Raw genomic sequence first — 27,135 nt, forward strand, 5'->3', positions numbered from 1 at the left:
TTCCTCTTGGCCTCCTAAGACAGGTCACAGGTGATTGTGCCAAGAGCAACCTGGAAAGTTCCTGAGTGCTCTGGGGATTCCAATACAGTCATGAAAGGATGACTCAACTTCGTGAAGAAGAAAATTGCCCACCAGTACTCTGAGTCTGATTTGGGAAGACCAGGATGATGGGGGATCACTTCCCCAGAGTATTCAGCACTTTCTAGGAGTTGTTGCACAAGTGGAATGCAGGGCCTTTGGTAGTAGTCATGGGTTGCCATGACTAAAGTGCTGGTTGAGATTGCTGCCATTTTGCTTGCTCTTGTGATGACATAAATGTTAATGGTAGCTTATGAATAGCCTCTGTCAGGCAGTGGATTGTGACAGATGATTGGGGGGGCCCCGGCTCAGGGGAAAAATGTACTAGGTTACAGAGCCCATTTGTAAAGGAGATAAAGGGAGGATATTCCATGACAATAGAAAATGCAAGAGTTCTTGGAGTGTCCAACAAATAACTTTTTAAAATTAAAAATTATATTTGGTATTACCCATGCTGATGATTACTGCCATTTACATTAATGACCCAGAGTTTAAAGGAGTTTTAAAGCTTATTTAATGCAGTAAAATGTGTGTTAAATATGACTTTATCCCATAACTTGGTCAACACATACAGTAAATAATAATCTTTGAAAAATATTTTTCTAAATATCTAAATTTTTCTGGGTAATTTAAAACTCACTTTTCCTTAAAATGTTGATAAGATAAAAAATCATTTTTTTAAAAGAGAAAAAAAATAGATGGTATAAAGAATATAATGTTTGGATTCTAAAAACTGAGAAGAGAAGGAGCAACAAATAGTAAAGTGGAGGGAGAATCAGAGACCACATTTTCAAATACCATTCTAATAATTACTAGCTATGGGACTATGGCAAATCATTTAATCTCTTAGAGCCTTAGGAAATTGTCTAAAATTATAAATCATCAATGCATGGGAAGGAGACATGGGCCAAAGTATGTGCCCTTAACATATTGATATACTCTCAGTCATTTGGGATAGTCTTTGGACATTGTTTTCTACAATATATTGCAAACTCCCTATATCCCCACAAAAGGAATAATGAGTATACTTTAATATAATTTTATGATGTCTCCAGAGGGTACATGATAAATTTTAAAGTGCTATATAAATGTATCATCATCATAATCACCAATTATTATTTTGTGATGTAGATGGCTGGTCATTACAAAAAAAAATCTCTTGCCTATTTTATTTTATAAATCTTTTTTCCTTCTCTCTTTCTTTTTTCTTTTTTCTTTTTTTTGCTGATGCAATTAGGGTTAAGTGACTTTTTTCAAGGGTCTCACGTGGTTAGGAAGTATTAAGTGTTTGAAGCTACATTTGAAATCAGATCCTTCTGACTTCAGGGCCAGTGCTTTATCCACTTTGACATCTAGCTGCCTCTATTTCATAATTCTTTAGAATATTTTTTTTCTTTTCCTTCCTTCCTTCCTTTCTGCTTTTCTTTCTTTTTCTTTGTTTCTCTCTCCCTTTTCTACTTTCCTTAATCCTTCCTTCCTTTCTTTTTTTTTATTGTTTCTATTGGCTCTTCTGCTGTCATTTCTCGATATATATATATATATATATATATATATATATATATATATATATATATTAACCTATTGTAGATCTTTCTTCTTCTATTAATAGTGTCATAGATATAAAGATACAGCATTGTAAGGAACTTCAGAAACCATGTGGTCCAACCCATTTATTCTACTTATGGGAATTATTCACAATAGTACTCAAGTGGCAGAGTATATGTATATATGTCCATATTTTAAAATTTTTGACTCCAAATCTATGGTGCAATTTGTTGTATCTATTCTGTGTTCTTAGAATCGAGTATCTTGTATTAGAGAATAGATATACAATGTTTAAACAGATTTTTGAATGGGGGTCTCAATTAGTAAACTGCATGAACCTTTTAGTGCATGAACTTCATTCTATCTCTTTTAATGATTCAGATGAATCAAATGATGTAGCAACAATAATGATCATGAACCTCCACAGAAGCCATCTACCAAATATAAAATTTACATGTTTATATTTTCAAATGTATGACATAGGTATTCATATAGCATTGAAGAGTTTTGATAAAATAGAGATATTTAGATGAGGAACTAAAGTTCAAAAAAACTATGTGATTCTCCACAGTCAATATAAATGAATAGTCTTAGAGTTATAGAAATCTCAGTTTTAGTACAGCCTCCAAAGAAAAAACAATAACAGGAGAGAAACTCAGTAAATATATGATAAGAAAAACAAAAACAAGGGTGGGGGAGATCAAAAAACACCAAAGATTTCAATAAAAAGAAATCTCAAAGAAGACTTAAGAATATAAACAGACACATCAACAGGAAAGAAAATTTTAAAAATTTATGGCCTCCAGATCTAGTAAGATAAAAAGTTCAGGCATCTCTGAATAAGTACTACAAAATGAAGAGGAAAAAAAAAGATCCACTACTTGAAGGAATTGGGAAAAATATAGAAACACAGTGTATTTTTCCTGAGTGGGCTAAAAAAAAGTTATGAGACTTTTTAAGAGCAGAATTTATGTCCTGTATAGAAAAAAAATAATCAAATAGAAAAAACAAAAAACTTGAATTTGCAATGAAAAACTTGGAAGGAAGGAAGGAAGGGAGGGAGGGATGGAGGAAGGAAGAAAGAAAGGACAAAGAGAAAAGAGAGAAGAAAAGAAAATATGCTCTGTATGTATATGCATATGAAAAATGCAAGCAAAGCATATAGAAAAATAAGGATCATACATCTCCCCCCCCCAAAATTGACAAGATATAAAGCAATCAAACAATAACAAAGAAAATAATAGTAGAGAATTGTCCCAAACATCTGAACACAGAAAATAAAACTCAACTGAATGAATTCACAGAAGTCTCCCAAGAAAACAAATAAAATAATCAAAAATAAGTCTGCCAACTCCAAGTTACACGGTGGTAAACTTTAACAATTCAATTAAAAAAAAAACATGTTCTGAGAACTATTAGAAGAAAGGCTGTCAAATATAAATATAAATATATATATATATATGTATATATTCAAATAAAATTATTTCTGAACCTACTAGTAAAAAAAATGGAGGGAATAGAATATGTGTTATAAAGTACATTGAGGGGCAGCTAGGTAGTTGGATGGAACCCCAGCCCTGAAGTCAAAAGGACCTGAATTCAAATTTGGCCTCAGATACTTAACACTCCTTAGCTGTGTGACCCTGGGCAAGTCACTTAACCCCAATTGCCTCAGGGGGAAAAAAAGTACGTTGACGTTTCAGATGCAGCCCATAGGAACATAAGCTTTACCATACAAGACAAAATATGAATGTTCAATAACAAAGAAGAATTTGAAACATTTTTTAAAAGAAAGAAACTCAAAAATGAAGAGATAATTTGCTTCTTAAACAACAAAACTGTAGGAGTAAATAAATGCAAATAGCAACAAGAAAAGAGTTACAACAGAAAGGCCAATAAAAGACTTCTTTCTAAATGACACACAACAAGATGGGGTAAAGGTGGAAATTGGGTAAAAGTAATGATGAAGAGTCAGATGGGGGGCATTATGGCCAGAACTTGGTGACACCCTACCTAATGTGAATGCTTCTTTTGTGGGACATTATTATATGGGAGTGTACACAAAAGGACAAGGGGAGCAAGACAGAGAAAAGAGAAAGATGTTCCAGTTTCAAATAGAGGGCAAACAAAGAGGGCAAGGAGACTCCTCTGCTCTTGGAAAGAAAAGTGCCTACAGAGAAATGGATGAGTAGAGGGTAAGGAATTGAAAAGCAAGGGAAAGGTAAGAGCTTTTAATCTGGAAGTAGAAATAGATTTCACTGATAAAAGTTACTATGAGTAAAGGGAAATGAGAACCTTACACTGGATAAACCTGGTGGATTTGATGCCTGGAACCTATTTGTCATAAGAAGGAATGAATTGGAACCCCTGGGGTATCTGGAACATTGAGGAATAAGAAAGTATGGACAAAAAGAAGAAATTTTCAAATATAGGGAAATAAAGGTCAACAAGAAAGAGTGTAGATCTATGAGGATGAGGAAGGTGGCTCCCATGGAGCAGTGTCTACTCTGACACCTGCAATAATTGGTATTCTTCTGAGAATGAGACATAACCAAAAAAGGAGAGTTCATAGGGTAAATCTTATAAGGCAGTGGCAAAAAATATTTTAAGGGCAGAGACTACAATAGATACCTTCAAATTTGTATCAAAAAATATAAATTTAAAAAGACAGACTAGATAATTTCAGGGGGCATAAATCAGAGAATGAGAACTAAAAGTAAAAAAAACAATAAAAACGAATAATGAAGAGTGTGAGAGAAATCCTTTTTAGAAAATCAAACAACAAATGAAATTTAAAAGTTAATGAACAGGACTACCTGCAGGAGGAGGAACTTGATTAACTAAGAAGAAAAAGGTAGGGAGAAATATTTAACCAGATAAAAGCAGAAAAGTAGAACAAATAAAACAATACCTTAAAAGGGAAGAGGTAACAAAGAGAAGGAATTTAATATTATGTTTTTGCAGAAAGATTAAAAATGTAACAAAAATTTTTAGAGATAAATGGAAGAAAACATAAATATAACTTTTATAATCTTAAATGTGAATAGCAAAATTGTGTGATTAAAAAAGGATTGGAAGATGGAAGGGTACAGGCATCAACAAAGCTGAATTCTGCCAATTTTCCCCACTGAACACTAAAATAATGTCTTAAATCAAATTTTGGAGTGGCAGTTTTGAGACTTATGAACTTGTGATTTTACAGATGTCAGGAATTCATATTTTCCACCTCAAATTCAGATTTGCCACTAAATCATTAAGGACTTAGCCTGACAAAGAAGGAACTTAAACGGTTTACTTTTCCAAGATCTCTCAGATGGAGACAGAGATGAGATCTGAACCCATGTTCTCTAATTCCAAATTCAGTGCTCTTTCCACTATTCCATTCAGCTTTTTCTCTGAACTTCAATTTTCCCATCTATGAAATGAGGAGTTTGGATAGCTTATCCTCCAAAACCTAACTCCTTAAATTATGATTTGTAATGCCATGTGGTATTCTCATAACTGAATGTGGGGGTCAAAAATTATGATTCATTATCAGTAAATGTAGACTTGTATACTTATTTTATATTCCTACATACCTGGGTTCATGTCAAAATTGTTTGAGTGAAAAGGGTACATGAGTAGAAAAAGTTTAAGAATTCCTGTTTTAATGCAGGGGTTCTTAACCAGCAGAGTAGGGCAGATGAAGATGCAATGAATACAAAGAAACATGTAGAAATATGTAAACACAGACAGTCAGATTGACAGCCAGATAGATACATAGATAGACAGATAAGCAGATAAATGAAGCATGAAGTAAGCAGAGCCAGTTGTTAGTACATAGATAAAAATGTTCAGTTCAACACCAGCTGGTCAAGAATGAATCACTATAGAAGAATTTCTTATGCTCTCTAAAGATAACACAAAAGATATAAGATTAAAAAAAAACTTTTCAAGCACATTTCATCATATAGTATGCAGCTGGCTGCTAAACTGAAGTAGTTCCATACACGTTTTCCTAATATGCTGATGAGAACATCATATTTAAAAGAAGCAAAACCATATAAAAATCAAACTGATCACATCTTTTTCTTCCCTCAGTTTCATTGGTCTATCATTGTATCATAACCATATTAATTTCAAGTTCTTGGTCTTGAAAAAAAATCATAACTTCCTGGCTTCCAGGGTACTCATAGCATGCAGAAAGGAGGAGCTCCTGGAAGCATTGCTTACCCCAGGCACTGAGAGCCATTGGCTATGCTTCAGTCCTATCTTAAATGAGTATGGAAGACACATTAGTAAAAATGAGACCTATACCTTCATTCTGTTTTCCCCTTGAATGAATTCTATAGAGACCAATAAAAAAAATATTCTACTTATATCCATTAATGTAAAGGAATATAATTCCTATGATGGCATTCATCTGAGATTAAATAATAACATGGAACATTTACATAGATTATAATATGATGAAAGGAAGACGTGATCTTTCTATTATATGCCCAAAGATAATGTGGTATAATGGATGGTACATTGGTTTTGGAATCTAGAGATCTGGATGAAATCCTGCCCTAAATACTTCAATCTATCAGTCCAAAAATAATTTAATAGGTACCTACTTTGTCCAAATCACATACAAATACAGAGAAGAAATCAATTTCTATTCTAATGTAACTTACAACCTAATATTTCCGAATTATGTGATCATGGGTTAGTCATTTATCCTCTAAGAAACTCAGCTTCTTTATCTGTGAAATGCAGATAAAAATAATTATACCCCATACTTCACAAGATAGTTTCAAGGAAAGTATTGGCAATGTTTAAAAGAATATATAAATATGAATAATTATTACATTTAATTCTTGATTAAATTAATTCATTTGTAATCAATAAATGATAGTTTAAATATTTACTGCTTTATGCTGTATATCATATATACACACATATATACATCCATATTAGATATATAAATTCATTTTTATCTTCCCAATCATCCTATAAAGTTCATAGTTCCAAGTATAAGTAGGCTAATTCTACAGAAGTAGAAACTGACACTCAAATAACTTAAATAACTTTACTAAAGTCATAAATATCTAGGCCTGAAAAACAGGTCTCCTTACTCTAATCCCAGTACTCTTTGTATTATAAAAAATGCTGATTCTCTTCAAAGAATGTTGGAATCACAGACACAAAATTTTTGTGAGATTATAGAGATCATCACGTCTAATCTCTTGAAATGGTTCTTTCTCCAAGTTGGCTTTGAAGCTCTAAGTGCCTAGTTTTAACATTTAAAAATGAGTATAAAGATTTAAGCAAACTATATGACTTCAATTCTCATTTAGGTAGATTATTTATTTTACAAACAATTATTCAAGGAGCTACATTAATCTCTTGTTAATCATCTCCACTTTGCCTTCTCCTCTTCCTCCCCCCCTTCCTAGAAATCCAGGGATAGGAAATATTTTAATGGAAAAAATGTAAATGTGAAAAGGTTTTTACCATTTGGCTCAATATCAACTTGTTACCCCTGACCAAAGAATCTATAATTATACAAATAAATCAGTATGAGTAGTAGCAATCATTTATTTTAGCAAGATAAGAATATGTAACTATTGCTAAAAAGTAGCAGAGATGATAATTGGAAATACATGACTCTCAAAATAAATAACATAAAACATATAAGTTCAAAATATATAATTTTTAATAAAGTTACCACAAAGTAGGCAATAAAACAGTCTTATCACAGCATGCATAGTTTTAACTCCAGCATATTTTTATTGTTTTGAAATTTACATTTCAGGGGAGATAAACACATATATACACACATATATAAATGTACATATATGTGTATATACATATAAACATTTGAATGTTTTATAAATATATAGATTCACAACTGAAATTTAAATTGTTGGTACATGTTACAAATAATAATATTTCATTTCTAAATGAACTATGTCAGAACTCTCAGTGAGAGTCTGTATTTGATTAATTCATTTTTAATAATCTTAAACATTAATTTAGACATTAATGTACTTAGTCAAATCTAAGGGGAACAAGAAATCAGCAGTATATGACAATAGTCTTTTTAAAAGTTTCAGTATTGCCCCCAGAAACTTCTTGAAAACAATGGTTAAAAGTTTGACCCTCAAAGTCAGCATTTCCAAATGTTTCTTCTACCAAATCCATAAATCTGATCTTGTTAAAAGAAGGAACAAGCAAATCAGTTTAGCAATGCTATGTGGCTCTAAAGATTGTTTACTCAGCAGGCATTTTAGATACTTCATTTGTTTTTCTGTGTGTGTGTGTGTGTGTGTGTGCAAAATAAATCAAGGAATTGAATAAGTGATAATTATGTCCTAGTCAACATCTTTTCAGCCTTTCCTTATTTCCCCAGGTTGTTGGATATGGGCAGTTAGAAGTTGAACATAATATAATGGAATATTTGACATCTAGCAAATGCTTAATAAGTGCTTGTTACTGACCACATACAATCTAAAATCTTATTTATGCCATATATTATGAAGTCAGAGACAACTATAGTATTCTGAATTTGGGGAACAAAGTCCTCAAATAAGTAATGCTAAAAAAGAAACTTTTGTTGAACTGTAAAGCTACATGAGCTACAGTTGAAAATTTATTTCCTTCTTCATGGCAGAAAGGTTGGTAGACTGCTAGAGCATAATATTAGATACTTTATCAAATATGGTCATTATAAAAAGATGCTTTTACTCTTTTTTATTGTTTTTCTTTGTCACAAAGAAGGAATAAATATAAAGTGGTATGCAAAGTGACTATAAAAAAGACTTCAATAAAATGTGTGTATGTGCATGTGTGCACAGGTGAATATATTTTGTTTTGTTTTTAAGACTCTCTTAGAGGCTTGGAGAGACTTACATGAACTGATGCTAAGTGAAATGAGCAGAACCAGGAGATCATTATACATGGCAACAACAAGACTATATGACGATAAGTTCTGATGGACGTGGCTCTCTTCAACAATGAGATGATTCAAACCAATTCCACTTGTTCAGTGATGAAGAGTCATCTACATCCGGAGAGAGAACTATGGGAACTGAATATGGATCATAACATAGCATTATCACTCTCTCTGTTATTATTTGCTTACAATTTGTTTTCTTTCTCAGTTTTTCTTTTTCTTCCTTCTTGATTTGATTTTTCTTGTGCAGTAAGATAACTATATAAATATGTATACCTATATTGGATTTAACATGTATTGGACTACATGCCAGCTAGGGGAGGGGGTGGGGGTAAGGAGGGGAAAATTTGGAACAAAAGGTTTTGCAAGAGTTAATGTTGGAAAAATTACACATGCATATGTTTTGTAAATAAAAAGTTTAGTAAAAATAAATACATAATTTTTTTTAAAGACTCTCTTAGGACTAAGGTATTTTAAATATATTTAAACAATAGATCTGGTCTCTGATAACCTGCTCCTAAAAACTTTCAAGTATCTGACCTTAAATGCTTTTATAATAATAGAATAGGATATGTAAGATATAGACTGGGTAATAATTCAGCAATCCTTTTGAAGAACTGGTCTTTGGTTCGGATTGTTCCAAACAGATGAATCTATGTTTGCTCATTTTTAAGAAAAGAAGCAAGTTGCTTTAACTGTTAATAACAAGTAATGAGAATGTGCTATTTGAAGATAAAAACCCTTCACCCTTAAATGTTTTCCCACAAATATTTTACAAGCTTAATGTTTAATTTCCTAACATTAATCAGTCTTTTTACTTAAATGTAAATCTGTGATTCAAGAATACATTAAACTGTCATCAACAATCATGTGAGAAATAGGATAGTAAATAGTATAGTACTAATATGGAATCGGAGAACGTAGGTATAAATCTCACTACTAATATGTGACCTGACAAAATCATTTACCCTCTTTGTGCATGTAAAATGAAGGAAATGGACTAGTATCTAATATCTCTTGTAGCGCTAAATCAATGATCCTAAAATCAAGGGTATGTGATTTTAATCATGAAAAAAATTAATTTAATACAGAAGCCACTATTTTTAACTATATCCCCACCAATAGACAGACAAAACTCCCCTATTAATATTTTAAAAATTACATTTGAATATAATGAATACATTTGAACATATAACTTTCTAGTTTTAGCACAGTACACATATTATAAAACACATAAAGGGAAATTGAAAGGATTATGAAAAGATTAAAATATAATAAAATACATACTTAATAATAGTGAAATACCTTTGCTCTGATTAAAATATTTTAGGAAACATTAACATTCTAGCAAAACAATAAGATAGAATATGCATCATTTAAAAAGAAAAACCTCTATACCTAAGGCAGAAATTTAAAAAAATAATACTAATAAATTAATTATTCAATCGTTTTGATCAATCCAACTAGTTAAGCAGTTCAAAGTATTTTTTAGAAATTTTTCTTACAAAGAAACCTCAAAAAAAAAATTGGTCATTAATGATTTTCAGTATGAGCCTTGTTTCCTCATGTGTAAGTATTCATTATGCAGAAGAAAAGAATAAAAAGGAAAAAGAAAATTATCCTTAGTTTCAACTCAACAGAAAAATTTCAATATAAATCTATTTCTCTTCCTTTACATCATTCTACTTTCTTTATACTGCATCATACATATATATGTGTATAGATTTAGATGTATATGCACATATGTATAAATATGCATATACTTTTTACATAATCCATTTGTCTAAAGCAGGTGAATATATGCATATTATATAGCAGCCACATATCTATGCATATATATAAGATACATACACATAAAAGTATTTTATTTATAATAAAATATCTGTTGCACATGCATACATATATTTACATGCAATCACATGTATATGTACATATTATACATATATACATAGTCATATATTGTTGCTTTTCTTAGAGGGAAAAATGAAAATGTGAAAGGAAAAGAAATAGTTGATAGTTATTTTTAGTGGCTTTTATAACGCTAAAGGGTCCTTTGGAAAATACAAATGTATTATGCATTAACTTTAGTTTGCTTACCACATGACTGTGTTGATATATCTAAAGATATGAAAGCCTAAAAAAGAAAATGTACCAACAATTCAGAAATATCACTCTGACTTTCCCCATATACACTCTCAGGGGTGAAAAAACAAAAGGAAAACATCCTCATAGGTAAAAAAGAATAGGTTTCTCTTACAAACTTTTTTCAAATTTCTCTACCCCTAGTTCCCTCCTCCCCATACACAGACATTTGCAATAAACACCACAATATGCATATGCATACAAGCAAAGTTTTAATCATGAGTTAAGAGATAAGATAAAAAGATTCAGAACATGCATTCTTTGGCAGGAAATCCAGACTAGATCAATCACACTTAAATAAAGGAAAGCAAAGGAATCAGAAATTGGAATGAGGAAATTTTTGTACTTCTAAAGGGATGTATTTACTACACCCTAGCTTACTAGCCACCAAATTATATCTAGATGTATATGAATGTATGCATATGTATATATGCAATACATATATGTGCATATCTCTATGGGTGATAAAATTCATATTCAGTATTGTAGTAGTTCTTAACAGGATATTACATATGCATTTATGTGTATACATATATTCATGTGTGTGTATATATATATATACATACATTCATATACACATATAATTACTAATTGAACTCTTGATCAGAAAATTATTGAAATAATCATTAGGGTGCTTCAAAATAATTTTGTCTTACTCTATTCAGTTAAATTAGTAAGGGAAATTCATTGTATATAATGTAAATAAGCTACAGTGCTGCCTTGGATAGGTAAAGGAAAATTAAATGTCAGTCCAATATTATTTTAAAGTAGGCAAATAATTTATATTTAATTTTTTTCTGGTGCCAAAATAAATATGTCACTTATTCAGTGAGTTAGGTTAAAGCTATTATTATTTTCTTCTTATCTGAGATATGTCCAAAATTCTAAGGGAAGAAAATTATCATAAATTATAATTCTCTTTCCTAAAACATATCCTTCCCCTGTAATTCTTTCCATTACATGCAATCCCAGCAAATGTTTATCATTCTAAATAATGAAGGATGAAGTCTTATATTTAAAACATTACTTGTTAGGAGTTATTATCCACAAATATGGCCAGGAGAAACTCAAGGTTTCTTCATTTGTTGAAAAGTATCCATGGACAGCTTTTTTGCTCTACAGTTACCTTAATAATTATTTGGCAAAATATGACTACAAGATAACTTATAAGACATCAGAACTGTTAAAGAACAATGGAAAAAAAGTGTATTAAAAATTTTTAATAACACTTTACAACTTACTATATTCTGTGGTAAGACAAAAAAAAATGTATATCTTACAAAATTCTGAGCAAGTGGCACAATGGATAAAGTAACCAGCATGAAGTCAAGAAGACTCATCTTCCTGAGTTCAATTTGGCCACAGAAATTGGCTGTGTGACCCTGAGCAAGTCACTTAATTATTTTTATCTCAGTTTCCTCATCTGTTAAATAAACTAGAGAAGGAAATAGCAACTCAACAACAAACGTTCTAAACTACTTTGATAAAATCAATTATTAATCAAAGAATTATTTAATACCATAATCCCCTTAAGATTAAAAAAAAAAGAAGTTAATGTACAATCAGAACATACCATAAGAGCATGTTCTATGACCTTGACCTTGAACAAGTCACTTTCAGAGTCAGTCAATTTTCTCAGCTGTAAAATTGATTAATAGTAACATTTACCCCCTAGGCGTATTTTAGGAATGAAAGAGGTAATATTATAAAAAGATTTGTGAAACTTGGAGTAGTAATTCAATTATTATTAGTACTATTATTCCTGAAAAAAAAAAAGGCTAATCTTTCTTTTCTTTCCCTTCCCTTCAGAATAAACTCTTATTTCAAAGTGTCCATTTCATTAAACAAATAAAATAAAACTACAAGAGAAAAAGTGTCACAGATAATGACTACAACTTTAAATAAATGCAAACTACTAAATTCATTAACTTGCTGTCAATATATTCATAATAGGCTGCTAGAACACTTTCTAATGCCAAATGAGCAGGTACTTGATAAGTACAATACAATTGGGGAATTTTAAGTTGTGTGTAGTCACTTAATCTGCTATCTTTACATGTTGTGCAATTTTCTAGTTTCAATATTCTAGTAAGAGGGATGGAGAAAAGGGAAAGACAGAGAGATAAGATAGAGACAGAGAGAGGCAAAGAGAGAGAGAAGGTCTCAGTTCTTATCTAAAAGGATCTGAATACCTTAGCTGAGAAGTGCTATCACTATCTGAATCATATTCTAAACATTTACTAAGCTATATTGCCAAACAAATAAGAGTTAGTTAAACCAGTGCTTTCAGTTTAGTTGATGGATTAAGAATGAATTTAAATATTTAAAATTCATGAATTTAATGACTTCTATTACACCTGCTTAGGGGGTGGAAGGCACATATGTTGTATTGTATCATTTAAACACCTGTAAGCTACACAGAATTCAGCAGAGAGATTAGTGTTATCAAATATTCATCATGTATTTTTAAAGAAAAACAACTTCTGGGATTTTATGAAGCATTTTATATACTGGAAGCTAGTACAAGTAGTTAAATCTTAACAGATCTCTGTATCTTTTAGAAATTTTCAAAAACTGACTTTTCAATATTGAAATAATTTACTTACTATTGAAGTAATTTAATTACTAGCAAATAATTTACTTACATGTCTGTTTGTATATTTTTTGAGCAGATAAAGGTTGAAGCAGCCAATCTATTTCCATGGCAGTTTTTTAAAAATTATTTTCAAATTGGAGGATATTTTTATCATTATTTATTTACTCCTGAATCCAAATGCCTTCCCCACTAAATAATCAATGTGAGGATCCTTTCTAATACTAGAAAAGCAGACTGATCATAATCATATGAAATTTTAGTAATGTTTCGGAAATCCATCTGAATCTTGCTATTAGTATATCCTTTCTTCTTCTGCAATTAGCTAAGGACAATTGTGATTCTGTACAACAACAAAGCCTGTTAGACCCCTAAACAGTGAGTGATCTCACCTCAAAAAAGAAAAGAGCTGAAAAGAAAATTAAAGAGGCATCTATTGAGCCTATAGTGAAAGGACAAAACAAAGAAAACAGAATCAACAAACATTTATTAAGTGTCCTATTATGTGACAACATTAATCAAGGGTGCAAAGAATGGTTCTTAACCTTAAGAAACAAACATTCTACTGCAGCATTTCTTATCTTTCACAAAGGATTGTACCTGTGTGTATGTGTGTGTGTGTGTGTGTGTGTGTGTGTATGTGTGTGTCTACGCGTGGGGGGAGTGGACCTCTGACAATCTGGAGACTTCAAATACATAAAATAAAATACATAGTATTACAAAACAAACTAATATTTCACTACCAAATATTTTTATATTCATGGACCCTAGGTTAAGAAGTCCTGGTTAAAGGGAGAAAATAAATATTCACGTAGAAGAATATACAAAGTTGTGGTAGAGGGGAAGCACTAGCAGCTGGATGGGACAGAAAAGTTTTTCTGAAGGAGTATAGTCTGACCTTAATTTTAAAGGAAATCAATGATTGCAAGAGGCAGAGATGAAAAAGGAATGCATTCAATGTATGATATGAGAATGGGGGGTGGGGATGAGGTGGAGAAAGGTAGCCTATACAAGATGGGATATTTTATATGAAAAATAACAATAGGTTACCTGAATGGGTTGTAAACATTTAGAGAGGGAGTATCACTTAAAAAAGACTGTAAAAGTAGGAAGGAGCAGGGTTATAAAAAAATTTAAATATTAAAACATATTATTATATTTTTATTTGAGATGTAACAGATAGTCATAATAGAGTTTACTGGAGGGACATGAAAGTGTGAGAGAAATGGTCAGACCTAAATGTTAGGAAAATCACTTTAGACTCTATATGAATGAAGCTTGGGATGAGTAGAGAAAGGAGGTAAGAAGAGGAACAGTCTAATCAACAGAGTCTAAAAGATATAAATAGGAGCCCCATGGTAGATTAGTAGGATAACAAGGAATCTGAAACTCACATGTAAAAATAAGAGGACAGGGTATTTGACCAGGCAGGTAATAACATCAAGAGACCAAAATGATATAACATTCATTCTTAAAATTTTGTCACATAGGGGCAGCTAGGTGGCATAGTGGATAGAGCACCAGCCATGAAGTCAGGAGGACCTGAGTTTAAATCTGGCTTCAGACACTTAATACTTCCTAGCTGTGTGATCCTGGGCAAGTCACTTAACCCCAATCATCTCAGGGGGGGAAAAAAAAAAAAAACCTTTGTCACATAAATTTCTTCAAACAGAAATTGTCTAATCTAATCTGTCATCTTATGGATAATAACAATAAAGAATAAAAAAGGGAAGTGACTTTCACAAAGTAATAAAGATGAATATTGCAACCAGGTCCCCCAACTCTATACTACCTCACTTATTTCTATTAATAATTATCTTGCTTTCCATACAAGTATGAGTTAATTTGTTCTACAGTCACACAATCTCAGAAAGACACACAGGAAAAAAAATGATTATTCCTCAGACAGAGACATCCCAACATAATATAGTGGATATGTAATGGACAAAACTACCATAAACAATGTTCAAATAACATAAAGAAATATAACAATAATGGTGATGACAATATCATTTATAGAGTACTTAAGGTCTGCAAAGCTATTTTGCAAATATCTTATTTTATCCTTGTATCCACTCTTAGAGGTAGGTGTTATTACACTGATTGTACAGATAAGGAAACTGAAGCAAACAAATTACATGACTTGTTTGGTGTCATCTAAGGCAAGATTTGAAGTCAGATATTCCTGACCACAGATTCAGTGCTCTATTCATCTTGCCACCTATATAATCAAGCTTGACTGAAGCATTGGTTAGGTTTGCTGTATTTTTCATTGTTATAAGGGACTGTTGTATGAGGAGGGAAATATTAAAAAGTGCATGGGTTATAAATACAGATATGTCAATTAAAAGTATTTTAAAAAGAATACATGAAAACTTTCACACTTTATGTCGTTTAGTTTTATTAAATGATTTTTTCCTTTTATTTTTTGTTACAACAGATGGATTGCTAAGTAGGCAAAGGAAGATTATGAATATGAGAGAAATCTGGAAATGATATGAAGCAAAATGGGTAAGATATCAATAAAATTCAATTTTAAAATATATAATACATGTTAAACATGGAAGTCAAGAGTTGATTAAAAAATATTTCATTAATAGTTCAATTTATGATCTATTTAGTTGACACAGGTTGGAAGGAAATACTTGAAATAACTCAGTAGGCAGAACATTTATAAAAAGTATTTTTTAGTACACTAGATGTGAGTTTACCTTAGCTTTTGTACTGACTAATCCCATATATACTATTTGTAAGGGCCTTGGGTTTTAATATCACACCTAGTTACAGCAACAAGGAGTGGCACCAACACCTAAATTTTGTGATGTATTACAAAACACTTTAGGAGGTTTTTTGTCCTAATGCCCTGAAAAACATTTGCTTATAAATTCTCCATGCTGTGGCTCATAGGAACATTGTTTAAATATATAAAAGTGTATCCTAACATTAGGAAATAAAGAAACAAGTATCATCAAAATTAAAATATCCATGTGAAAGCTTTTCAAGATATCTTAACTCTGGCATGTTATTAGTGAGAAAGGGACTAAGAAAATGTATTTCCTTAATGAGAGATGACTTTAGTTAAGAAATCAGAGAATGCTAACAACAGGTCACAGCAATGGACAAAAGAGATATATCATCTTGGGAACCCTTCTTGACAGACAAATAATTACCTGGGAAAAGTTTTCATAAACATTATCAGATATCTTGCAGCTGACTCAAGAACAATGACTCAACTTTCCCATGAAATTTAAAATCTGAGGACAAGATCCTTAAGGGATAGAATTGTTTCTAATTCATCTTTGAATTCTATACTTTGCCTTGAACACACAGAACCTCACAAAAAACTGTTTAATCCACAAATGAATACAGATAAAAATTAAAAGCAATTTATTTTTTAATCAAAAATGAAATATGTCTACTTGGAGTTCTTTTTTTTTTTCCTGGAAGACTATTCATTAAAGAAATTCTTGACAATTTCTACTTTGCTGTCATAAAAATACTAACAAAATTTAAGGCACCGGAAACAATTATGATCCTGAATGGCTCTAAAATTTTATTATTTATGGTGACATAAGAACATCAGGTATATTAGAAAGGACTCAAAATATACATGTTTTAAATAATACATCTATTGTAAAGATGGAATAGATATGTTTCCTTTTCTTATTAATTCTCCTTTCAAGGAAGTTTAACCAGGTGGAACTGCTGAACTTTCAAGTTTTCAGAATTCAATGAATTCTTACAAATATTTAACTTACAAATCTTCCATAATATGCTATTTACTTTTCAAAAATATACCAAATCACAGTTGCAAAAAATAAAAAATGAATTTAAATGATGTTCATAAATCTTTTTTCCAGATGTTGTTCTGTTTCCTAGTACTATTTTGAATTTAATTTTGGGTCTTCAAAAAATTTTACAGTATAACTCTTCAAATTAAAAAAAAAATTGAAGGTAGAAAATCCGATTATATTTTTTAAATAAAAAAAATCACATCATATATTCATGTTTATAATGCCACGAAAATTACAGATTTACTATATGTGACATTCCTTCACACAATGTTTGATCCAACTAAACTGGTCCTGTTAATTTTCACAGATGAGGTTCTATCACCTATCCCAATGCCCTCATTTGAACTATTCCTTTACTTAGAATGTACTCTTTTCTAACCATAGGGTCATTGAATACCCATATTCCTTAAAAGGTGAGCTCAAATGATACTTCCTACAAAATGTCTCTCTTGAGGCCACACCACATACAGTGGTAATGCCTCCTCTTCCTCCTAAAAGTTAAGCATTTACTTAGAGAGGAAATAGAGCAGAGGAGAGCTAATGTAAAAGACAAGATGTGGGTTCAAGTTCTGTCTCAGATATATAATATAAACACACACACACACACACACACACACACACACACACACACACACATAGTTATCTGAGTCTGGAAAAGTCACTTAACATCTAACTGCTCTGAACAACTTACTAAAACTAGTTATCCCTTCCACATGGCAAGGGTTAGGGCCTCAATCTGGGAAATTTTTTGGCCTTCCATTCATACCACAGAAGAAGTGTCTGAATTATTATGGTATTAAAAGATAAAACATGTTGCTATTATACAATACTATACATATATGTTATGTATTTCTGAATTTCTAACCTTTTTCTGTGTCATCTGTAGCTTTCAGAAAACTCCACAAAATTTTCATTTAATTTCTAATTATGACCTGCGATACAATGAAACTACAACAGGGAGATTTACAATGTGGAAGAGATAAATATATTGATTTATATTGACTGAGGGAGTTTCCTTATTGGGTGTTCTCTATATTAGCAGAATCACAGGCCAAATTCCTATCCCCCCAAAATAGAATTTAAACATCATGAATTTATGGATTTATTTCCTTTTTGTCATTATGTCCTTTGTGGCTAATACAGTGTTCATTAAATGTTTGTTGAGTGGTTAATTCATAAGAACTTATTTTTTTGAATACAAATTAAAGAAAAAAAATTATTGTTATGACTGACTACAAATTTCAAGAACATTAAGATTCTGACATCTAAATGTTAGTTATGTAAACTACATCAGATCAAGGATGAAATTCCTTGACACACCCAATTCTTTAAAAATGCTTAATGTTTCTATTGACAAATTGTCATTAACATGATTTAGTCTTTTTTGGGGGTACTTATTTCAAGTTCACAATAACCTTGTATGCTAAGTAAGGAAAGTAAGATCCAAATTTTGCAGATAAAAGAGATTAGGTTGACAAGATGATCTGTCCCAAATTAAATATCTTTTGTGACAGAAAAGAAAACAAATCTCCAGTTACTCTGATTAAAAGCCCAGATGGCAAAATTTTCACTACACCAAGATATCTTCATATCTTACTGTGAAAATTGGATTTCAGATAACAGAAGAAGATCATATAAATTACAGTCAAGAGGAATCTGGGGTCATCTGTTCCAATCCTTTCATTTTGCAGATAAGAAAACAAGTCCAAAGATAGGGGCTACATAAGTAGTATACAGTAGGCAAAACACTGAAATCTAAGTCCTCTGACTCTATATCTTTTCACTAATCCATGATTTGGTTTATACTTTGTTTAAAAGTTACATAACCCTTCAAAATTCCTTAAACACCACTTTTAAAAAGGCCATCATTCTCTTTTACTGACACAGTAAGTCATACCATTTGCCTCTTTCTCCACTCCCAAACCAACCAAACAAGGCAAACATCATAAGTGTTCTATATGCACTTTTTTCCTTGGCATAGGGATAAAATATTTATGAAAAAACCTGGAAACTATCACGTTTAATAACAACAATAATGTAAATGAAAACATAACATGTTAATTGCAATTAATAATTTGTAATGACCTATCTAATTTCTATAGGACAAATGATGAAACATTTTTTGAAAGGAAATAAGATACCAACAATGTAAATATGGTTAACAGATGCTTGTCTCATATTGTATATGTAACCATTTTGTCAATTTCAGTTAAGAATTATGAAGAATTATGACTGAACTAAGAATATCTAGATTCAAATTCTATATCTGATTCTTCATACCTCTTTGAGTTAGACAAAAATTCTCTAAAACCTCAGTTTCCTCATTTATGAAATAAAGGGATTGGAATATATAGTCTCTGAATTGTCTTCAGCTCTAAAACTATTGATTCAATAAGATTATATAAGAAACTTCTAAAAGATTAAGGCAATACTGAAAATCAAGTATGGTATTTTTTAAGACATGCATTAATTTAAAAATAGCAAAAAATATAAAATATATAATAATTTTAAAAACCCTCATCTGGTACTTCTTTATTTTTGCAAATGATATAATTTTCCATTTCAACATAGAATGGCCCTTGGACAACTGCTTATATACTCAATCCTTAATATCCAAAGGATTTAAGGTAAATTATACTACTTCTTTCCATAAGACACAAATGTTTAAATAAAAAAGGCCCAAAGAATGTGTCAAGTCCTTTCAGTAGGAGGTAATGTATCTTCTTAAATCTTAAAGTTGTTGACAGATTACCCCAAGTTTTAATAAAATGTGCTCAATCATCTTATATGTTCATATTTCTCCATCATCAAATTATGTATATTTGTTTCCTCTAGTACAGAAGTATCAAACTCAAACAGACATGGATGCCTTTGCTGTAAATTGACTTGAGGAAAAACAACACAATCTGTTGTATTTTAACGTTTAATGGCCACTAGTTCCTACTGCCTGAAGGTCATGGAGGTTTGTTATTTTGCTAAACATTTTCCAATTGCATTTTAATCTGGTTTGAGCCTCATACCAGAATTTTGCTGGCCATGCCCTGTAAGAACTTGACACTTTTGCTCCAGTATGATAAACTTAAAGGCTAGATTGGGAGTGGGGGTGGGGAATTTTTAGATTTGTCATCTATCATAGAGTCTTATACATATTAAGCATTTAATTAATGTTTGAAAAGAACAGTTCCATTGCAACATCAATTTTCCTAATGTACCTTCCCTATATGGCTACCATAACCAAAATCTCACTGACCTCAAATTCTTCCTGGGGTAGTATAAATGAGTATATATCAGACACAAGAAAGAGCTAAAAAACCATTTCCCCCATCCCCTGAGGCAATTGGGATTAAGTGATTTGCCCAGGGTCACACAGCTAGGAAGTGTTAAAGGATGAGGCCAGATTTGAACTCAGATCCTCCTGACTTTAGGGCAGGTTCTCTATCCACTGTGCCATCTAACTGCCCCTAATAAAAATATTTTCAAATACTTCAAGATCTTCTATCCCAAAGAGACTTCTTAAGGCCATAATAAACATCCACATATGTAAGTTTCAAACATGCTTAGGCCAAAGACTTAAAAGACTCAAAGTTTTTCTCCTTAAATGAATACAATGTTTCAAAAGAGCTGTCATCCTTTTGTTGCCCAATAAAGCCATAATTACTATGTTTGCCTTGCCAATGACCTTTAACCATCAGTACAGCACTTCTCATCTATCAGTAAACATTACGGTTTAAAAATATTCTGTCGCAAAACAGAATTAGTGGTGATTCAAGTGTGGACAAAAGTCATATTTATTAATCTATCTCTTCCAATGACTCAGTCCCAGTCACACCATGTTAGGAAAAAAAATGTTGATTCATTTTGAAGAATAAGGCTGGCTACATTTAATAAGCAAATTTTAGGATAAACTAAAGCTTTCCTTCAATGAGAACATGTTTAAAATGCTAAAATAAATTATTTCACAAAACAACATAATTTGAGTTTTTTAAAGAATGTTGTCTACAATCTGGGCCAAAAAATATCTGAAAGGAAACTGTGCTATAAAATATTGAATTATTATCTAGTCACTACTTGAAAACTCTTGAGGAGGAGGGACTATTTCCTTCTTAAGGAAAACAATTTTACTACCAGATGTTTACAAAATTGTTTTTCTTTTTTCCTTGACATCAAGTCCTACCCAACTCTAAAATCATTGTTATATTCCAAAAATGAATAAATTCTTTAACATGCTGTAGAAACATCATTGTTGTACATTAACACATCCCCTGCCTTAGACATACTTCAAGTCCTTTGAAGCAGGAAATAAAATCTTCTGAAATGAATCATAAATAACTAACCAAGCTTAATAATGTTCCTTAGCAATGTCAATCATTCATCTCTCTCTCTCTCTCTCTCACACACACACACACACACACACACACACACACACACACACCTCCACTTCATTTTTACCTTTCTTGCTTCTTTGATCATCTTGCGAATAGTTTCCTTTATGGTAAGAAAATGTGCTCGTGGTGGATGGAAAAGCAGATCTATATGGGTACCTCCCAGGAGTCCAGGCATCACATATGGCCATCCTAAATCCAAGTTTGGGGCTTCCACATCAGACTCAACGGGCCAGTATGTTCCCGAAGAAGAGGTGTCATCACAAGAATTGTCAGAGGTATGAGCTGTACTTTGTGCAAACTTCTGAACATTTTTCAAAATATAATTAATTTCCTCTTCAGCCAGAAACTCTGAACATCGCTCTTTAGCAAGAAATTCTTGGTACGCTTCTAATCCATTCTGTATTAATGTATCAACAGCTACCCGATACCATTCCTTGTAATGAGGTTCAATGTAGTTGTCTGATTTGCATTCATCATTCAGTGAGGAAAGAAGAGATGATGTTTCCATTTTTGCAGATGTTTGGTAAAAGCACTTTCAAAAGTCCATTAGTGCAATAGTAAGATAGCCCTGTGGGGAAAGAGAAAGAAAAATAAAAATCTGTCTTTTTGCACTTCAAATATATATATATATATATATATATTACATGCATTTAACATTTGATTTCCTGCAATTCTTTCAAAGAAACTTCAAACGGAGATATGTTTTAGGTCATAGCTTTGCAACAGCTCTCCCACATGCTCTAAGTCTTATTCAACAATGTGATTTATAGATTCTCTTTTATGATCTACCTCTTAAAGAATTCAAACTTTACTAAGAACTTCCTCCTTTCTTCACCAATGACAAGAAAACTATCTTCTCTAATAGTTAAAAGTAACAGAATGCTATGTCTACATTTCTGTTTTAGGATAAGCTGATAAACTCTATTTTCAATTGAGGTTTTTTACTCTTTGAGAATTAATTTGTAATTTTAAAAGAATATATGGTTAAGGGGGCAGCTAGGTGACACAGTGAATAGAACACTAACCCTGAAGTCAGGATAAAGTGAGTGTGACCCTGAGCAAGTCACTTAACCCCAATTGCCTCAGCAAAAACAAACAAAAATTTAAAAAAATGAATATATGGTTAAGATTTTCTTTATGCATATATAACACATATTTTCTGAGTGCCTAATGCATATTAGATACCAATAGAAAATTGGGGCCTACTGTGTTCCAGGCATTCAGGCATACAAAGAAAGGAATAACAAAATAATGCCATAGCAATGAGGAAGTATGAAGATGCCAAAATTGGTATAGAACTTCAGAAAAAGGAAAAATTGGAGATGGATTAGTCACAGCAACTCTGCAAACATTTATTAAAGCCCTTAGCGCAAAGCACTGAAGACAGACAAAATCGAAACAGTCCCTGCCCCTGGTTAAGTCCAACTTCAACCAAGACCATACAACAAATATGCAAATAAAGAATAGCTTCTGCACCTGTGGTTTATTACTATAGGAAGCCCTTGGAGAGTGACATTTCTTCTGACAGCTGGTAACTTCTCTTCAACTTAGAATCTTAGAGTTGCCTGATGGCACAAAAAAAAATTAAGTGACTCATTGAAAGCCACATAGCCATTATATGTCACAGGTAAGATTTAAATCAGGGTCTTCCTGGTTCTGAGATCAACTTTTTAGTCACTAAACCAAGCTGTCTTGGGTGCATTCTATACCAATAAATGCTAAGTAATATGAAGCAAATTCATGAGGGACAATGAACCAGTAACTGGGATGGTGAGAAAAAAAATTATCTACCAGTTTATCCTAACTTGAAGGAAAAAAAAAAGATTAAAAAATCCTTAGAGAGGTAGAGCAGGGGTGGCTGTTTAAATGCAAGAATTTGCCTAAACTCTCTTCAACACTCCTCCAATTACCTTTTAATAATGAATTTAAACAAATACTCACACTCACACTCACACACCGCAAAACCCACACTCACAAAAGAAGAACAAAACAATTTTCCAGTCCAAGACACCTTAAAAGGTTGACAAGAAAGATCTACTGATCTGGGTGAGAGTGGAGCACAGTCCCAGCCCCAGAAAACCAGGAACAGGCTTGGGAGCCACTGAATCAACAACAGCAGTAATTTCTTCCAGAGCTCTCAGCCCACAGATGATAAGGGGATAAAATGACTACTCCAAAGGAGACTAGAGGAGTCTCTTTGCAAGCACAGAGGCAGTACTGATCATACACACCCAGTACTGGGTGGCAAGGACTTAAGATAAGATAAAGCAGAACACTATTATACTAGTGCTTGTAGTCACAGTGGAGTAGAAAACCTCCTCACAGTTTCAGGAAAGAAAGAGTGCTTGTGGTCACAAATTAGAGCATAGGCAAAGAGAGCAGTAAGCACCTCTCCTTAGATATCATCTTGGAAGAACTGAAAACTTACTGGTCCCTACAGGTATCTCCAAAAACAGTTGCTTAAAACTCATGAAACTGGGGATAATGCATCCCTTACCCTGAAAGCAGAATCCTATTTAAGAAAAAGTCCAATGTTAAATAATAGGCTGGGAAAATGAGCAAACAGGAAAAAAATTCTAACCATACAAAGTTACTCTATTGACAAGGATGAGCAAAATATACACTTAAGACAAACAAAGTCAAAGCTGCAACATCTAAAGCCTCTAGGAAAAATATGATATTCATTAAAGGGCGAAAAAGGAATGTATTGGAAGAAAGAACAATGGAAAAGTAAAAATGGGTAAGTTATGTCACATAAAAGGCAAGAAAAAAGCTTTTATAATGGGGAGGAGGAGGAGGCAACTAGAGGGGAGTGAAGTGAACCTTCACTCTTCAGAACGGCTCAAAGATGGAATAAAAAATACACTTAATTGGATGTAGAAAGAAAAAGAGAACAGAATAAATGGGGAGTGAATGATAGAAGGAAATAAGAAAACTAACTATGAAAAAATTTGAAGCAAGTTTCTCTGGTAAAGGTCTCATTTCTCAAACATATAGAGAACTGAGTCAAATTTATAAAAATAACAGCCATTCTCCAATTCAGATGAATTGGAGATTGAACGATATATTTTTAAGTTTTTAAAAATTTTTTGTTCATGTGCATGTATTTCTTTGCAATGTGGTTAATATAGAAATAAAATTTTCATGATTTCACATTTATAATTAATAATGTTGCTTGCCTTCTCAAGGAATGGGGAAGGGATAAGTGAAAGGAAATAATTTGCAACTCAGTTTTAAAAAGATGTTAAACTTTAGTGTTTTGGTAAATATTTTATACCATCTAACTGAGAAATATTTAAGAAAACAAACAACTTGTTAGAGAAAGGGATTTGGAGAAGATGGCAAAATAGCAAAGAAAATTCTAAGCTCTCCAAATACTTGAGTCCAAAGACTCAAACAAGACAAAATACCACCTTAGGGCAAATGTAGGGAAAAAAAAAAACAAACCAACAAGCCAACAAAAACAAACAAACAAACAAACAAACAAAAAAAAAAAACTGGTGCAGAACAGTGGTCTTCCTGGGACAATCAGAAAAGATCCAAAGAAACATATAAGGATGGTAGTTTGACCTGTGTAAGTATAAATACATCCAGGGTAGCTCCACTGAAAAACTGGGGCTAGCCCCAGGCACAAGAATTTTTACCTCTCCATATCATAGGATATCTGGCAGACAGTATGAAGAGTCCAGGTATGAATCAGGGAAGATTGGGAAACTCTGCTGAGAGACTTCACACACACACCTGTGTTGCCAAGAAGCAACAAGAACAAATCAGCATATACTCCAGTGAGTGCAGATGCAATGGAGCAGAGATGCTTCAGAATGTGGCACTTACAGCCCAGCAGAGTTTTAGGCTTCACTTCTGCGTTCGAAGAGAACTAAAAGAGGACCTGAGGACAGAGGCAGCAATCCCCAACCCTAGGACTAGTGGTGATTTTACTAACAAGGTCCTATAAATAAATTTGTAAAAATAAGTAGGCAAAAGAGAAAAAAATCAACCAGACAAACTTACTATAGGAATAGAAAGAATTGGGGTTCATCTTCAGAGGAAAATGCTGAAATAAAAAAGCCCCGACTACCAAATGGCCAATTGTCCAAAAATAATTCAAAGAAAAACTCAAAAAAGACTTTAAAAATCAAATGAGAGATTGAGGAAAATACTATTTTTAAAAGAGCACATCCAAGAAAAACAAAAAATATTGTCAAAGGAAAACCGACCAACTAAAAAAAGAGTTCCAGAGTATGACTGTCTAAAAATTAGAATTGGACAAAGGGAAACCAACAAAGTTATGAGAGACCAAGAAATAATAAAACAAATTATAAAAAATGAAAAAATTGGAGAAAATGAGACATCTCATAGCAAAACAATAGATCTGAAGAACAATTCAAGAAAAAAAATTTGGATAATAGTGCTAATTAAGAGCTATGATCAAAAAAAAAAAAAGAATCTTGATACAATAATACATAAAGTAATCAAAGAAAATTGTCCTGAAGTGTTAGAAAAAGAGGGGACATAGAAATAGAAAAACTCATTAGTTATTACCTGAAGAGATCCTATGAGGAAAATCTACAGATTTATATCATAGCCAAATTCCAAAACCCACTGGTGAAGAAGAAAACACGATTAGCAACAAGAAAAAAAAAATCCAAAACGTTCAAATACTGCGGAGCTACAATTAAAATCACACAAGACCTAGCAGTGGCTACATTAAAAGAACAGAGTTCTTGGAGAACTAAATATTGAAGAGCAAAATAATTGAGACTGCAGCTGAAAATATACCCAGCAAAATTAAGCATAATACTGAATAATAATTTTGAAAAATAGACATTCAATGAATTGCCAGAGTTTTGGAATTTTCTTGTAAAAAAATTTGAGAATCTAATAGAAAATTTGACATATCAGAGCAAAAAGAAATATAAGGTAAACATCAAAGGCTAAGAACAATGGACTCAATAAGGACAAATATTTTATGATTTATACATGCAAATTTAAATCCTATGTTTAAGATTTTTATTAGTAATTAGGTAGTTCAAAAGAGAAATTGGGGTAGAGCTAAGTATGACATGATTCTAAAAAAGCAAAACTGAGTAGGAAACAGAACAATTAAAAAGGGGAGAAAGGTTGGTAGTTCTGAAACCTTAATCACTCTTTCTCTTTTTTAATAATAATCTTATTATTTTTCCAAATTCATGAAAAGATAGCTTTCAACATTCACCTTTGCAGAACTTTGTATTGGAAATTTTTCTCCTTCCCCCTGTCCTCTCCACAAGACAGCTATTGGGGGCATATTTTTCTAAACATATTTTCAGATTCATTATGCAGTGCAAAAATAAAATCAGATGTAAAGGGGAAAAATATGAGAAAGAAAAAAAAAATAAAACAAAAACAAAAACAACAAAGGTAAAGATACCATGCATCCACATTCAGTCTCCATAGTCCTCTCTCTGGTTGCAGATGGCATTTTCCATCCCAGGTCAACTGAAATTACCTTGAATCACTTCACTGTTGAAAAGAGCCAAACTGGAACCCTAATGTCATTGGGAATGGGTTGCATGTGTATATATATACACATACACAGACACACACACACACATATATTTAAAAGGGTATAAAAGTCTTCCAAATTTAGAAAAATGCACAAAGATAAGGTTATAGGGAGGGAGAAATCAAAGAGATCAT

General features: G+C 32.1%; 1 protein-coding gene across 3 annotated transcripts in view; it reads right to left on the reverse strand.

Moving 5' to 3' along the window:
• The window catches only part of FAM83B (family with sequence similarity 83 member B), a 105,217-nt gene that overhangs the window by 60,925 nt on the left and 17,157 nt on the right, over positions 1–27,135 (reverse strand). For all 3 annotated transcript variants that reach the window (XM_003769167.3, XM_031964708.1, XM_031964709.1), the window contains one exon: positions 21,521–22,024. In XM_003769167.3, the coding sequence (XP_003769215.1) occupies positions 21,521–21,964 (444 nt within the window). In that variant the 5' untranslated portion in view covers positions 21,965–22,024. The remainder of the gene's footprint in view (positions 1–21,520; positions 22,025–27,135) is intronic.

Source organism: Sarcophilus harrisii, chromosome 4 (assembly GCF_902635505.1).
Source record: "Sarcophilus harrisii chromosome 4, mSarHar1.11, whole genome shotgun sequence".
NCBI classification, from domain to species: domain Eukaryota; kingdom Metazoa; phylum Chordata; class Mammalia; order Dasyuromorphia; family Dasyuridae; genus Sarcophilus; species Sarcophilus harrisii.